We start from the raw sequence: 16,021 nt of genomic DNA, 5'->3' as shown, positions 1-16,021 counted from the left end.
TACCGTGATGTGTAGGTGGTAGAGGGCTGGATTGATTGTTTCCAGATTGACCTGAGTAATCAATAGGTCCTGATCATACACTTGCTGCCACAACTCCACTTAGTTGATTTGAACTGTTATACAATTATTGATCACCCCAGGTGATTTCAACTTAACCAAACATTAATGATCCTCTGACTGTATAGGCTTATGTGTGTTAACCTCAAACTTTCCAGTCATGTAACCTAGAAATCATTGTTGAGGCCAATCTAATAAAACCAGATCAAATGTAATTTACGAAAGTTCAATCATGAAGGCTGGTCTGAAGCATAACATAATTCACTTTTGTTTCCTATTCAACGGGCATATTGCAATGAATACAAAATGTATCATCATCAAAAGAGCGTCTTCTTTCTTCTCCTCTTTCCTATTAGCCATGTGCGGAATGTCATTCATCTACTTACCTTATAGCCTATAACACAGCACAATAATGCACATTCCTCACACCTGCTGTTTAACCTCGCAATTATCACCTTCCTCTTTCTCAACCAATGGGTGTAATTATTTGGATGTATTTATACTGTATGTCAAATTACCCATGTTCTCTCACTTGCTGTTTTTTGGTAACAATTTTCAACAACCATCCACTTCCCCACCACAAGCAGCTATAATAATCTTAGGGGCCGTCACTGGAACTCCTTTACCCCAGCGGGCGGGGGGCTTCAATGCCAGCAGCCCTGCATAGGGCTACCTGCCATCACATCATCGGAAACGAGGTCATTCCCCAAACTATTTAATAAAATGTCATATTGCATTCCGTCATTGTTGTTCGTTCAGTTAAGCCTGTACTCGATTGAACAGCAGGGACAAATGCACCTAAATAGCAAGCAGAGAATAGGCATTCAATTCACCCTGGTGTTGGGTCCCCATTACAGAGCCAGCCCTGTCCTGTGTAATTGAACATCATGTTTTTATGAGACCATTCTATGACCGTCATTCACCATCATTTATAAAGAAGTGTTCTTCAATGTTTATTTTTTACATTTGATTTAACCTTTATTGAAATAGGCAAGTCAGTTAAGAACAAATGATTATTTACAATGTGACGCTGCAGGCACTGACTGGACAGGTACGGAAGCAATGAAATGATCGTTTGTTGGAGAATCATTCGGTTGAGACTTTGTCACTACCCAAGTGGGAGCGAAGTAAACGATAAGTCCTTCAAGATGAGGAAATACATTTTCTAGAGGTTGTAGAGGAGCTGTTTCCTGTCTCCAGGGTTGCTCTATAAATTATAGTTTAAAAAAGAGAAGCAGTAATGAAATTGATTCAGGTTGTGGCACGAAATTGCCGCCCAGCATGGTAGAAATGATAAGCTACCTCCATGATGCATAGCCTAACCCAGGAAATTGCATTTCCTTTCGAGATGGGGGACCGGACCTACTGTATACAGAGTTTTCACAACAACAACAAAATCAGGTTGCCCTGGCAATGTAAGTGGGCAATATTGAGCATCAGAAAGCTACAAATGAATGAACATTTATGAATGGTTGTCTCTTTCAGTTGAGGCAAGACTAAATGTGAGTTTTCTTGGAACAGCCCAATGAGAAGTCATATGGAGTAATAGTGCAGAACAGGACTTTACGGAACCTTGTACAGATGTAATGCGTATAGTGATACCCATACATACTACAGTCATGAGCAAGATTGACTGAATTTGATACATACTGTACAGTATGTAATAAACATGCTTTAATATATTATGATGGGACTATAGTCAATTTCTCCTCAAGCTTCTCTCTCTCTCTCTCTCTCTCTCTCTCTCTCTCTCTCTCTCTCTCTCTCTCTCTCTCTCTCTCTCTCTCTCTCTCTCTCTCTCTCTCCAGATGCAGAAGCTGAAGCGCTCCTTTTCGTTCAAAACCAAGAGAATGCGCAGCAAGAGCGCAGACAATTTCTTCCAGCGCAACAACAGTGACGCCAAGCTGTCGACAGAGCTGCTCTCGGACAACAGCAGCATCACAGGCCAAATGAGCATCATCGGGGTTACGGTGGCCAATCCCGTCCACCCTGTCCACCATGCCCCCCCTCGCTCAACCTCCAACCTGGTGATCTCTAATGCGCCCCCGGCCATCCCATGTGCCCCCCCTTCCTTGGTCTACTCCCCGGGGCGCCACCCCCTCGCCATCGACCCCACCGGACACGGCTTCATGGAGCACATCTTTAAGAAGCCCACCTTCTGTGACGTCTGCAACCACATGATCGTAGGTAATGGTCACCCTTCCAACCCAAATAAACATTTGCACCGCATTGTATTGCAGAAAAAAACTCAATGCAGATGATCTGGAAGGTGTCACTTATCCAGTGACTCTCGTTGATGTTTTGAAATGTTCTCTGTAATTACTGCATATGTTATTCCAATGATTAAGAGAAAGCATTGTTATGAAACCACCCCTTTCTCGGTGAGATGTAGTTCTATCCATCAAAATGTGTCAGGCGGTCACAAGTGTCATAGAGTCATACTTAACCACTAGCTTCATTCCCGTAGGAACAGCCCGACAGCGGAAATGTGTCAGAGTTGTCCAGGAGCTGCAGTATGAACTGGGTGCTTAGTGAAAGAGGTCAGTCGGTCTCTCTCAGTGTCTGACAGGCAGCACAGTTCCATATGGCGGTCCCCAAACAGATGCTCCACCTTCCTTGCCCCCTTGTTAGGCACCATGCAGGCAGGGACCACCGGGAGCTAGGTAACAAGGTAGTAATGAGGGTCGCTTCAGACCATCTGCTAAGCCAGTGTTTGACAGCCAATAAAACAAAACAGACGGTAGGTAGGGACCACGTGCTTTTGGTGTTGTTTGATGTGTTGGGGAGATGGGAGTACCAGGTGAATGGATCATTTGTTTCCTCTCTGAGTTTGAGGAACAATAGTGCTTTATTATTATGTAAAAAGTGCTTTGTTATTACGTACACTGCCGTACAATGTCCTTGTTTTTGAAAGAAAAGCACATTTTTTGTCCATTAAAATAACATAAAATTGATCAGAAATACAGTGTAGACATTGTTAATGTTGTAAATGGCATGTTGTGTTAACTAATCCAAGTTTATCATTTTTAAAGGCTTATTGATCATTAGAAAACCTTTTTGCAATTATGTTAGCATAGCTGAAACTGTTGTACTGATTAAAACAGCACTAAAACTGGCCTTCTTTAGACTAGTTGAGTATCTGGAGCATCAGTATTTGTGGGTTCGATTACAGGCTCAAAATAGCCAGAAACAAAGACTTTTTTCTGAAACTCGTCAGTCTATTCTTGTTCTGAGAAATGAAGGCTATTCCATGCGATAAATTGCCATGAAACTGAAGATCTCGTACAACACTGTGTACTACTCCCTTCACAGAATAGCGCAAACTGGCACTAACCAGAATAGAAAGAAGAGTGGGCAACAACTGAGCAAGAGGACAAGTACATTAGAGTTTCTAGTTTGAGAACGTCTCACAAGTCCTCAACTGGAAGCTTCATTAAATAGTACCCGCAAAATACCAGTCTCAACATCAACAGTGAAGAGGCGACTCCGGGATGCTGGCCTTCTAGGCAGAGTTGCAAAGAAAAAGCCATCTCTCAGACTGGCCAATATAATAATAATAATATAATAATAATATATGCCATTTAGCAGACGCTTTTATCCAAAGCGACTTACAGTCATGTGTGCATACATTCTACGTATGGGTGGTCCCGGGGATCGAACCCACTACCCTGGCGTTACAAGCGCCATGCTCTACCAACTGAGCTACAGAAAAGAAAAGATTAAGATGGGCAAAAGAACACAGACACTGGACAGAGGACCTCTGCCTAGAAGTCCAGTATCCTGGAGTCACTACTTCACTGTTGATGCTATGCATCAATTAAGGGGCCTGATGAACATTCCTCAGTGATAAATGCATCTCTAAATCCTATCTAGACTGTAGATAGTTGGAAGTAAGCCGTATTAGAAAACATGTTGAGAATTCTCTGCCAGGAGTCAACAACACCCTGTTTGCACTTTTTGCTTTTGTCGCATAAAATATTTCAGAAAAGTCCATGCTATACTATCTAGCCCTCTCACTCCACCTCTCTCTCTCTCTCTAAAGGTGATATTATTTTTCTGACTGTCCCCAAGCACTTGAAAGATGTCTTGTGCGTTGCTCCCTCAAATTTTGGTGGAAATAAGCTTCAGTCGGCTTTTCAAAAAGCCATTTAATTGACTAGAAGGCTCCTTGCATTCCGCGGATGTAGGCCTTGGCCATAAAGGTCTCTCTTATTGAACGTGATGGGAACTCCACAGCAGATTAGTTGCCTCTGATTGAGCACCGCACATTACTCGGTTATTGATTAAAGAGCTTTGCTGCAAATTACCTATTAAATAAACGTCTACCTTGTTACTGGGGAGTGAATAGGAGAGTTATAGGGGGGTGACAGAGGGTGGAAAGTAATTTACAGTTGAAAAGAGGTGATAAATAATCGTCCAGCTTTTACTGAATGCCTCGATATGAATAATTTTCTAGCTGTATGCTATGTGTGTATGCGTGTGTTTATGAGTATTGAACAAATAGACTTTATACAGCTTATAAGGCATGTATGGAGGCCAATTATGCACGGGTTATTGTGGGGCTAAAGGGCGGGTGGGTGGCAGACAGGTTGAATAAAGAGAAACAATACCTTAAAAACGTATTTTAAAAAGTATCATTATTGTGCAATTTACATAGGCTACATTGAGGTTTTTCTTTCATTACTTTAGGCTATCTGGTATGACTGCATAAGCCTAAACTGCAGGGTTTAACTGTATTTCCGCCAAATTGCCTACACAGCCAATTGCCAAATAATGCTTTTGGGAAGGGCAGAAAAAGTTAACGTCAATCCACGGAAGCAAAAAAGGACATTATCGAAGTTTAATAATTCAATAAAACAAAAGCTGCAAAAGGAGAGTTGAAAATAAAGAGAAAGGAGAGCTATAAAAGTAATATTTGGAAAAGATTTGGTGAAGTGGTAAAAGAGGATGATAGCAGTGTTATGTCGTGTGTGATGATCGTGAGGCTCCATACAACTTTGACAGTCACAAGTCTTGTTTTATAGAATTCAATACATTTAATGTGCTGCGCATATGAAGGGCCTACATGTATCAACTTTCACAGTGAATACTTTTGTTTATACGTTTTGTGCGAATTAATTGATCATCACCAAATGCATCATGAAAAAAATATTGAGCTTCTGGAATAACGGCCATTCTGGGGTGATAAATACATTACCAGTCAAAACTTTGGACACAACTACTCATTCAAAGCGTTTTCTTTATTTTTACTATTTTCTGAAGACATCAAAACTATGAAATAACACAAAAAAAAGTGTTCAACAAATCTAAATATATTTGATATTTGATATTCTTCAAAGTAGCCACCCTTTGCCTTGATGACAGCTTTGCACACTCTTGGCATTCTCTCAACCAGCTAAATGAGGTAGTCACCTGGAATGCATTTCAATTAACAGGCGTGCCTTGATAAAAGTTCATTTGTGGAATTTCTTTCCTTCTTAATGCGTTTGAGCCAATCAGTTCAGGTAGGGGTGGTATACAGAAGATAGCCCTATTTGGTAAAAACCAAGTCCATATTATGGCAAGAACAGCTCAAATAAGAAAAGAGAACCAACAGTCCATCATTACTTTTAAAAAATGATGTCAGTCAATCTGGAACATTTCAAGAACTTTGAAAGTTTCTTCAAAAACCATCAAGCGCTATGATCAAACTGGCTGTAATGAGGACTGCCACAGGAAATTAAGACTTAGAGTTACCTCTGCTGCAGAGGATAAGTTCATTAGAGTTACCAGCCTCAGAAGTTCAAGTAACACACATCTCAACATCAACTGTTCAGAGGAGACTGCGTGAATCAGACCTCCATGGTCTAATTTCTACAAAGAAACCACTACGAAAGGACACCAATAATAAGAAGAGACTTGCTTGGCCCCAGAAACACGAGCAATGGACATTAGACCGGTGGAAATCTGTCCTTTGGCCTGGAGTCCAAATTTGAGATTTTTGGTTCCAACCATCTTGTCTTTGTGAGACAGAGTATATGAACGGATGATCTCCCCATGTGTTGTTCCCACTGTGAAGCATGGAGGAGGTGGTGTGATGGTGTGGGGGTACTTTACTGGTGGGACTATAATTTGTTTTTCAACAGGACAATGACCCAACACACCTTCAGGCTGTGTAAGGCTTATTTGACCAAGAAGGAGAGTGATGGAGTGCCCCATCAGATGACCTGGCCTCCACAATCACCTGACCTCAACCCAGTTGAGATGGTTTAGGATGAGTTGGACTGCAGAGTGAAGGAAAAACAGCCAACAAGTGCTCAGCATATGTGGGAACTCCTTCAAGACTGTTGGAAAAGCATTCCAGGTGAAGCTGGTTGAGAGAATGCCAAATGTGTGCAAAGCTGTCATCAAGGCAAAGGGTGGCTACTTTGAAGAATCTAAAATATATTTAGATTTGTTGAACACTTTTGTGACCCATTTCAGGAAACTAGGCGTAATGTCGCAAGTCACAACTTCACGGGAGAGCCATTTTTTTATGTCGCTTTTTTGTATGAAAATGTGTTTTTTTTGGCAAAATTGCCTTCTGGAACATGTGAACTTTCATGTGCCTTAATAACAAACTTGTATTCCATCTGTAAACCCTTCTGTCTTTTTGAGCTGGTCTGTCTGTGCTGGTAATCCTGTCGAATGCTGCTTTAAAAAATGTTTATTGTGTAGTGAAGCTGCATAAGTGTTGCTCTCCACTTTCTGGAGGATCGAGTTTCGAAATCAGTGGAATTAGAGTTTGAGCTAAAGAGATGGAGAAAACACCTGTCTCCGGATTACATCTTCAAACTAAGGGCAACCATGGCATGGCATCCATGACAGGGGGACGCGTCCATCGTGCATGATGATGTATAGGGACAGGTAACATAGTCTAGCTAGCTATATTTTCAGATATTGCACTTTTCTAATTTTGACAGTAAGTGGTTTCATTTTACGCTAAAATGTACTGTTAGCTAACTAGCTAACATTAGCTGCCTAGCTAATGTTACGTGTATGATGTTATTATTCGTATCCCAGAACCATTTTCTTTGCTAGTTAGAGCCTAATGTTAGCTAGCTAACATTGAACCTGGTTGGTTAGGGCCCGCAGATTCATGCAGGGTAGTAACGACGTGATTTGGCACTATGTTCATTGTTGTTTAACAAGCTAATGTTAGCTGGCTGGCTCGTTAGCTAACGTTACGTGACGTGTGTGATCTTACACGTTGTTTACCTAGCTAGGTTCATTGTTAACCTAGCTAGATAGCTACATGTTTTAAGCTAAAGTGTACTGTTAGCTAGCTAACGTTAGCTGGCTGGCTCCCTAGCTAACGTTATGTGTATGACGTTATTATTTGTATCCCAGATCCGTTTTCTTTGCAAGTTTGAGCCTACAGTTAGCTAGCAAACATTGACCCTGGTTGGTTAGCCTCCAGCATAGTCATGCAGGGTAGTAACAACATGATTGGCACTATGTTCATTGTTGTTTAACTAGCTAAATGTTAAATGGCTGGCTCGTTAGCTAACGTCAACGTTATGTGACGTGTGTGATCTTACACGTTGTTTACCTAGCTACGTGCATTGTTTACCTTCGATGGCTAGCTACATGTCTTAAGCTAAAGTGTACAACAACCGTTGAATATGGTTGGTGTCAGTAAACGTCTGTAAAAAAGCGTAATGAAATTGTTGACAGCAGAGCTGGTTAGGCTGTTTTCATGTTATCCAGAGGTAAACAAATCATCGGCCAGAGCGTCAAGTGTGCACTCTAAACGTTGCCAGAGCAAAACGAGTCGGGTGGGGCTAAAGCTTAAGAGGGGGTGAATGATGCTGAATGGGTGGTGGCAAATTAGAGCTCGTCACTAGATACCAAAACATTCAAAGGCCATTTTCTCAAAAGTGTTTGCAAATGTATCAATTTTCAAAGCAGAATTAGTTTCCCATTGTTCCTCAAATGCAGTGTATGATATACCATTTTGTAGCACTGAGTCTAATTTTAGCCAATGTAAGAAACACAATTTCAAATTTTGCTTCATAAAACCAAATCCAGGTGGTGAGTCACATTTTGTTGTGTTACAGCCTGATTTCAAAATGGATTAAACACAAGTCTACACACAATCCCCATAATGACAAAATGTTTTTAGATATTTTAGGAAATGTATTGAAAATGAAATACAGAATTTACATAAGTTTCACACTTCTGAGTCAATACTTTCTAGAAGCACCTTTGGCAGCAATTACAGCTTAGAGTCGTCTTGGGTAGACTGTTGTGCACATATGGATTTGCACATGGATTTGGGGATTTTCTACCATTCGTCCTTGGGGTCTTTCTCAAGCTCTGTTAAGTTAGATGGGCAGTGGCGGTGAACAACAATCTTCAAATCTTTCCACAGATTTTCAAGTCTGGGCTTTGGCTGGTTCATTCAAGGACTTTTACATTCTTGTTCTGAAGCTATTCCAGCATTGCTTTGGCTGTATGCTTGGGGTCATTGTCCCATTGGAACATAAATCTTCACTCCAGTCTTGGATCTCATCAAGGATTTGCCTGTATTTGTCTCCATTCATTGTTCCCTCTATCTTTACCAGTCTGCCAGTCCCTGCCGCTGAAAAGCATCCCCATAGCATGATGCTTCCACCACCATGCTTCACGGTAGAGATAGTGTTAGACAAGTGATGAGTCTTACCTTTTTTCCCCCCAGACATAGTGCTTTGAATTCAGGCCAAAGAGTAAAAATGTTTGTCTCAACAGAACACAGAATCTTTTGCCTTTGGCGCTCAGTCCTTCTCATGTCTTTTTACAATCTCCAGGCCTGCTGTCATGTGCTTTTTTTCTCAAGAGTGGCTTCCGTCTGGACTCTCTGGCAGGTTCTCCCATCTCTGCCAAGGAACACTGTAGTTCTGTCAGAGTGGTCATTGGGTTATTGGCTACCTACTGTAAGTACACCCTCCTTGGATTTCTTCATATTTTATTGTGTTACAAAGTGGGATTAAAATGGATTGAATTGTCATTTTTTCGTCAACGATCTACATAAAATACTCTATAATATCAAATTGGAAGAAAAATGTTTTTAAAGGTTAATGAGAAATAAATCACTGATATACCTTGATTAGATAAGTATTCACCCCCTGATTCAATACATGGTAGAAACACCTTTGGCAGCGATTACAGGTGTGAGTTTTCTTGGGTATGTCTCATAAGAGCTTTGCACACCTGTATTGTGCAATTCTTTTCAAAATTCTTCAAGCTCTGTCATGGTGTTGAGGATCATGGCTAGAAGGTCATTTTCAAATCTTGCCAAAGATTTTCAAGCAGATTTATGTCAAAATTTAGCCACTTAGAAACATTCACTTCTTGGTTCCACTTCCAGTGTCTTGTGTAAAGCAGACTGAAGCAGGTTTTCATATAGGATTTTGCCTGTGCTTAGCTCCGTCCCATTTATTTTTATCCTGAAAACCACCCCAGTGCGCAGCTGAACACTATGTTGGAAACACTCGGTTTGTTGTTTTTAACTAAAGGTAACCAATCTTCGTTAGATATAAATGCTAAACATGTTTTTGCATAGATTCTGCGATGCGGTTAGCTTTTAACAGTTAGAAACGCAATTTTTTTGTCCCGGAATCCCACTTAACAGGCAGGTTGAAGCCTGCTGCTAACCTTAGCTAGCCATCAAGCTAAAAAAGTTAGTCCCAGATGTGTTGTGCAATGGAGCCCTCTTTGTCTGGAGAAGTAAATGAACGGTTCCAGTGCTGTAGGAGCTGTATCTACTACGCTTTATTTTGGGACAAGCTGGATCACTCGAAGTTCCAATGCAGCAATTGTCTGCTTGCCGACGATTGAAGTGGCTTCCTTGATCAAGCAGGTCAAGGAAGCCACCGGTAGCTGGACGGAGTTCAAGCTTGTTGGCTGCATCTCTGCCTTGCCATTTGTCATTGTCCAACAGGCCGGTGTTGCCCGGAGTTCAATGCCAGGGGAGCCATCTCCTGTCTCTCCTCCCCCATGTGATAATGGAGTCGAAGGAGCACAGCAAGAGGAGCATGCCAATTAACTATGGTTAATAATAATCACAGTAGTTGTCGAGGGTGCAACAGGTCAGCTCCTCAGGAGTAAATGTCAGTTGGCTTTTCATAGCCGATCATGAAGAGTATCTCTACCGCTCCTGCTGTCTCTAGAGAGTTGAAAACAGCGGGTCTGGGACAGGTAGCACGTCCGGTGAACAGGTCAGTGTTCTATAGGTTGAAACTGGAGCAGCAGCACGGCCAGGTGGACTGGGGACAGCAAGGAGTCCACATGCCAGGAAGTCCTGAGGCATGGTCCTAGGGCTCAAATCTATTTCAATTCCACTTTGTAACTCAACAAAATGCGAAAAAAGTTCAGAAAGTCACAATAAAGGGTTCAGGTCTGTCACATGTCCAAACTATTACTGCGGTTGCCATGGTGCCATCACTTCTCCTGTTATAATCAGAAGCTTCTTGCCAACTCACCCCACCAGCCACTATTCACCACCGTATGTCATTACCCAGCTGAAAGGGCAGTGGGGATGGCTTTTGTCAGATGGAAGTGTCTAGGCACTTGGGCACCATGGCTCATTCTATAGCTGCACTCATCTCATTCAGCGTGAGGGGTTCTCATCATTCTTCCATGTTATCACAATGAGTCAGTGAAAGCACCCCCATTCAACAACTGTGTGACAAGGGTTTAATTTGACCTTTGGTATTATTTGGTCTTTTTTAAGGATCCCCATTAGCTGTTGCAAAAGCAGCAGCTACTCTTGCTGGAGTCCACATAAAACATTACATAATACAGAACATTAATAGACAAGAACAGCTCAAGGAAAGAACAACATCAATTTAAAAAAGACGCACGTAGACAACATTTCAACACATACACATAACATATCTAGGTTAAATAGGGGATAGGCGTTGTGCCGTGAGGTGTCGCTTTATCTGTCTTTTGAAACCAGGTGTGCTGTTCATTTGTGCAATATGAGATGGAACAGAATTCCATGCAATAATGGCTCTATAAAATACTGTACGCTTTCTTCCAATTTCTCTGGATTTGGGGACTGTGAAAAGACCCCATGGTGTCATGTCTGATGGGATAAGTGTGTGTGTCAGAGCTGTGGGTAAGTTGAATATGCAAACAAATTGGTATTTTCAACACATTCATGTTTCTCATTAAAAAGAAGAAATGATGCGGTCAATCTCTCCTCAACTCTTAGCCAAGAGAGAATGGCATGCATAGTATTTATATTAGCCCTCTGATTTCAATGAAGAGTAATACATGCTTCTTTGTTCTGGGCCAGCTGCAACTTAACTAGGTCTTTCCTTGCAGCACTCGACCACACGACTGGACAATAATCAAGCTAATCAACTTGTTCAACAGCGACACCATTCATTACCTGATTGAGCTGAGGTCTAATTTAGGGAATGATTTACATTTACATTTACATTTAAGAGCTGAGGTCAAATTGGTGCATACACCTTATGGCATCCAGTGGAACAGCCACTGCATCTAAATGTTTACCAAATCCTAGGTATTCCTTGAATGGGGTTTCTCTTGGTGATTGATTTTGGCGTCGTGAGGGAGTTTGTTCCACCATTGATGTTCCAAATACAATGGATGTTCAGGACCATTTTATTTGCTGGCCACCCATTCCAAAACAGACTGCAGCTCTTTGTTAAGGGTTTCAGTGGCTTCATTAGCTGTCTTTCTGCCCATAATTTCATTTAAACTACTCCAACATTTTTTTTCCATCATTCTTTATATCATTGATCTTGGCTTCATAATACAGTTTCCTCTTCTTTTTGTTGAGTTTACTCATATCATTTTTCAATTTGCAGTAAATCAGCCAGTTATTTGTACAGCTAGACCTATTAGCCACTCCTTTTGCCCCATCTCTTTCAACCATACAGTTGTTCAACTCCTCATCAATCCATGGCGCCTGAACAGTTCTAACAGTCAGTTTCTTAACAGGTGCATGTTTATCAATAATTGGAAGAGGAAATGTCATACATTCATCAAGTGCAGCACCTGGATGCTCCTTATCAATCACATCAGACCAGCAAATATCTTTAACATCATCCACATAAGAGTCACAGCACTATTTTAGGCCCACCTATTGGAACTTTGGCTTTCCTGGATATAGCCACTGCATCCAATGAGTATGGATACAGCTTTAGAACAAAGTTCTACAGTATTAGTAAAACTGCGATCGATACATGTGAATGATCTTGTTCCTGTAGTGTTTGTAAACACCTTGGTAGTTGATTAACCAGATTATAGGCACTGGCTTCATTGAGAAGCTTCCTCTTCAGCAGATAGCTTGATGAAAACCAGTCAATATTCAGTTCCCCAAGAAAGTAGACCTCTCTGTTTACATCACATACACACTATCAAGCATTTCACACACATTATTTAGATACTGACTGTAAGCACTTGGTGGCTTAAAGCAATATCCCAAAAGAAAAGGCTTTAGATGTGCAAAGTGACCACCTGTAACCACAACACCCTTGACTAAGATGTTCTCTAAGCATTGCAGGGATATGGCTGTGAATATATACAGCAACACCTCCCCCATAAGCATGTCTGTCTCTTCTATAGATGTTATATTCTTGTATTGCTACTTCTGTATCATCAAATGAATTATCTAAGTGAGTCTCAGAAATGGCTATTATATGAATGCTATACATGTAGCCTTATTTCTAAGGCTACATATATTAATATGGGCTATTTTCAGCCCTTTCCTGTGTAGCTTATCAGAGAAAGAAATAACATGGAAAAGAGAAAACAAAATATACATTCCATTAATCAGTTGGTGTGTGTGTGCTGCGGGTTGAAGCTACGAACCCATAAGCTTGGCTCTATCATCCCTTCCAGTCTTTTGGGAGGGAGGGTGTGCAATGAGCCTGTCATAGCAGATTCAAGCAATGACCCCACACACTATGGCAGCTTTCATGGCTGGGACAAGTTATTTTCTCTTCTGGTGCACAGCTTTAGGATAGTCCTCATTGAAGAAGATGTATGTTCCTCTCATGTTCTTGGCTCTTTCCAGAATAGCTACCTTGTCCTTGAACCTCAGGAACTTGACCACTTATCGGCCTGGACCTGTCACCTGGGCCGGTGGTGGGTTTTCCAATTCTGTGGGTGCGCTCTACCTCAATCTTCCTGTGGTCCTTCTTCAGTTTCTCTGAGATAATTTCCCTCACTTTGTCCTCAGACTCCATCCAGGTCTCGTGTGGCGATTCTGCAATTCCATCCACAACCATGTTGTGTCGCCTTGATTGTACCTCGAGATAATCTGATTTCTCTGTCATTGTTGTCATGGATTCACATACAGAACTGATGTCCTCTCTCAATGACTTACAGATAGATAGATGGCTGTCGTCTTAGGAGAACTGTAAACATTTCTTCAGGTCCTGGACCTCTCTGGTCAGGTTGTGCATTATTTTATTAGTTGACTCCACCAGTATTTGGACAAAACACTTGAAGCTATTTTCTTGTTGTTGTAACAACTGCTTGTAGAACTATTTTTGATTGTTTAAAAGATCCTTCACCTGTGATAGAGAAACACCACTGTCCTCAATGGTACTCCTGCCGGCTTTGGTCTTTGTCATGGTAGCAAAGTAGGTTGCGCTGTTACTCCTCACAGTTCCAGACAGGTCAGGTCGCAGGGAAGATTGAAAACAATAAACAGCAGGGATCTACATAGCCACAAACCCGGGACAATCTGTGGTCCCAGCCACAATGGCTAACTGCGTCGTGGGCTGCGTTCAACCCCTCATGAAAACCCTGCTAGCTTGATAGGCAGCTAGCTAAAAGCTAGCTAGCAGCTACACCAAACAGCTTCTCAGATCCGGCCTTGTTCGGCAAGATCACTGGACAGCAGTGGAGGCTGCTGAGGGGAGGTCGGCTCATAATAATGGCTGGGATGGAACGAATGGAGCCCGTTCTCCCCAATTAAGGTGCCACTAACCTCATGTGCTGGACAGAGAGTAGCAGTCCCAGCAACTAATGCCAACCGGGTTGCGGGATCCAAACTCAAAAGATAGCTAGCTACTAAGAAACTTTTCAATACACTTTTAAAACCACAAACTTTCAAAAACAACAAACCAAGCTCTCCCTCGTTCCGTGTTCAACAGGAAGAGACGTGAATGATTACTGTTTCATTGTCTCCAAGTGGCTACACAGGTTTGCTATGCTGTCAATCAGGCACTCTTAGCTATCCAGATAGATATTGCAGTGATCACAATATAGGCCAGTCATAGTTCCTATTAAAAACAGTCAGAAAGGGTACACAGTAATTGCAGTAGAAACAGTAAACCGTGCCTTCCAAGTCATACTAGTATTTTATTTTATTTTACTTGGTAAGTCAGTTAAGAACAAATTCTTATGACGGCCTAGGAACAGTGGGTTAACTGCCTGTTCTGGGGCAGAACAACAGATTTGTACCTTGTCAGCTCGGGGATTCGAACTTGCAACCTTTCGGTTACTAGTCCAACACTCTAACCACTAGGCTACCCTGTGTATGAGTTCACTTTGTTGTAACCTTGACATTTGACATTAGCAGTAACCTAACATTGTTACCAGGCCTATGAAGTCTACTGTAGTGTACAAGACTATCAATAACCTGACTTTGCTTGAAGAAAATCTCTACAGGTTTAGGTTTATAGGGCTCATGTTCCCCTCTAGTTTACAGTTGCTGTTGGTTTGTTTGTTGCCTTGTTGTTGATTGTGATCTGACAAGGATCCTATTCCTCTGGTTTCCATCTCAGTATCACTAACAACTCCTGTTGTTGTCTATTAATGAGGCTTAGTCAAACAACACAGGACAGACTGCAGGATAAGAACCTATCTTTTCCCTCTGGTTAAAGTTGTTTTGGACGGATGGGGGATATGAAGGTGTGCTCAGTCATTCATGACCTGTTAAGAAAAAAAGTCATTTATGATGATAATTGCGTCATCATTAACCTTTTTTATAGGTCGGTGCTCATAGACAGTACTTTACAACTTTGTATGAAATTACTGCTTTTACTGTGTACCTATATGACCATTTTTTAATGGGAACTATGGCTGTTGCTCTTTGCAGTTTTGTTCATTCCTGCTCTTGGAGTTCTACATTTTAGGTGCTGGTACGCCAATGTAGTCCATACCGGTGTGCACCAGCTCAATTCAAGCACTGATGCGTTGAGAGTCACGTCAACAAGTCATTAGTTAAGGATCATTTCAGTTTGACAGGGGGCAGAGACACAGACAGTCTCATCAGTATAGCCTGGACAGGGCCTCTCCAAACATCAGCTGTATATTCAGCTCTCATCCTATGGATCCAGTTCTACTGCTGTAATTTGGGCCTTTATGACATCTCACCGCTAATCCAGATTCCACTGTAAATGATGAATGATGGCTGTGCAGTAAGTCAACATGGACACTAACAGAACTCAAACAAACCAGGGCTCACTCTGCCTCGGTGCGATGTGAAGGAATCGATCAGGCTTTTGTGTGTTCACATATTCACACACACACAGTGTCTGGGCTGGGCACGGGCTCATTGATTAATCAATTACTGGAAGCAAATAGTTTTGCCAGACAAATGGCAAATGGCAGTGGGGCTTGTCGTGGAAAGTACTGAAAGAGATTTGGTCATTTCTTCAAACAATCATCTTTATTTAATGTTGATTATTCATTGCAATAATGAGGCTGGTCGACCCCCCACTCTTGAGTGTTGGACCGAGTAACCAAACATTTACACAAATGCACAGTACTATGTATAGCTGACACTAACAATGCTCATTCATGGTTGGTTCAACCCCCCTCATGCAGACCAAGGAGCATCATAAGCCACTGGATTCATCCTGTCGTTATCTGCACATCGGTTGTTGTCTTAACCCCACCCTGGCTTAGTTTCCCAGATTCAAGGATGTTTTAGAGAAAATTAGGAATTGTTCTAAACTCCTCCTGGCTATCTCTA

At 41.7% G+C, this 16,021-nt stretch overlaps 1 protein-coding gene across 1 annotated transcript in view; it reads left to right on the top strand.

Moving 5' to 3' along the window:
* Nucleotides 1-16,021, top strand: part of LOC118368513 (SH3 and cysteine-rich domain-containing protein-like) — an 84,413-nt gene that overhangs the window by 5,645 nt on the left and 62,747 nt on the right. Inside the window, exon 2 of the mRNA XM_035752674.2 lies at nt 1,866-2,244. Within this exon, the coding sequence (XP_035608567.1) occupies nt 1,866-2,244 (379 nt within the window). The remainder of the gene's footprint in view (nt 1-1,865; nt 2,245-16,021) is intronic.

This window comes from Oncorhynchus keta, chromosome 35 (genome assembly GCF_023373465.1).
Source record: "Oncorhynchus keta strain PuntledgeMale-10-30-2019 chromosome 35, Oket_V2, whole genome shotgun sequence".
NCBI classification, from domain to species: Eukaryota; Metazoa; Chordata; class Actinopteri; order Salmoniformes; family Salmonidae; genus Oncorhynchus; species Oncorhynchus keta.
This window is presented reverse-complemented; position numbering and strand designations above follow the sequence as displayed.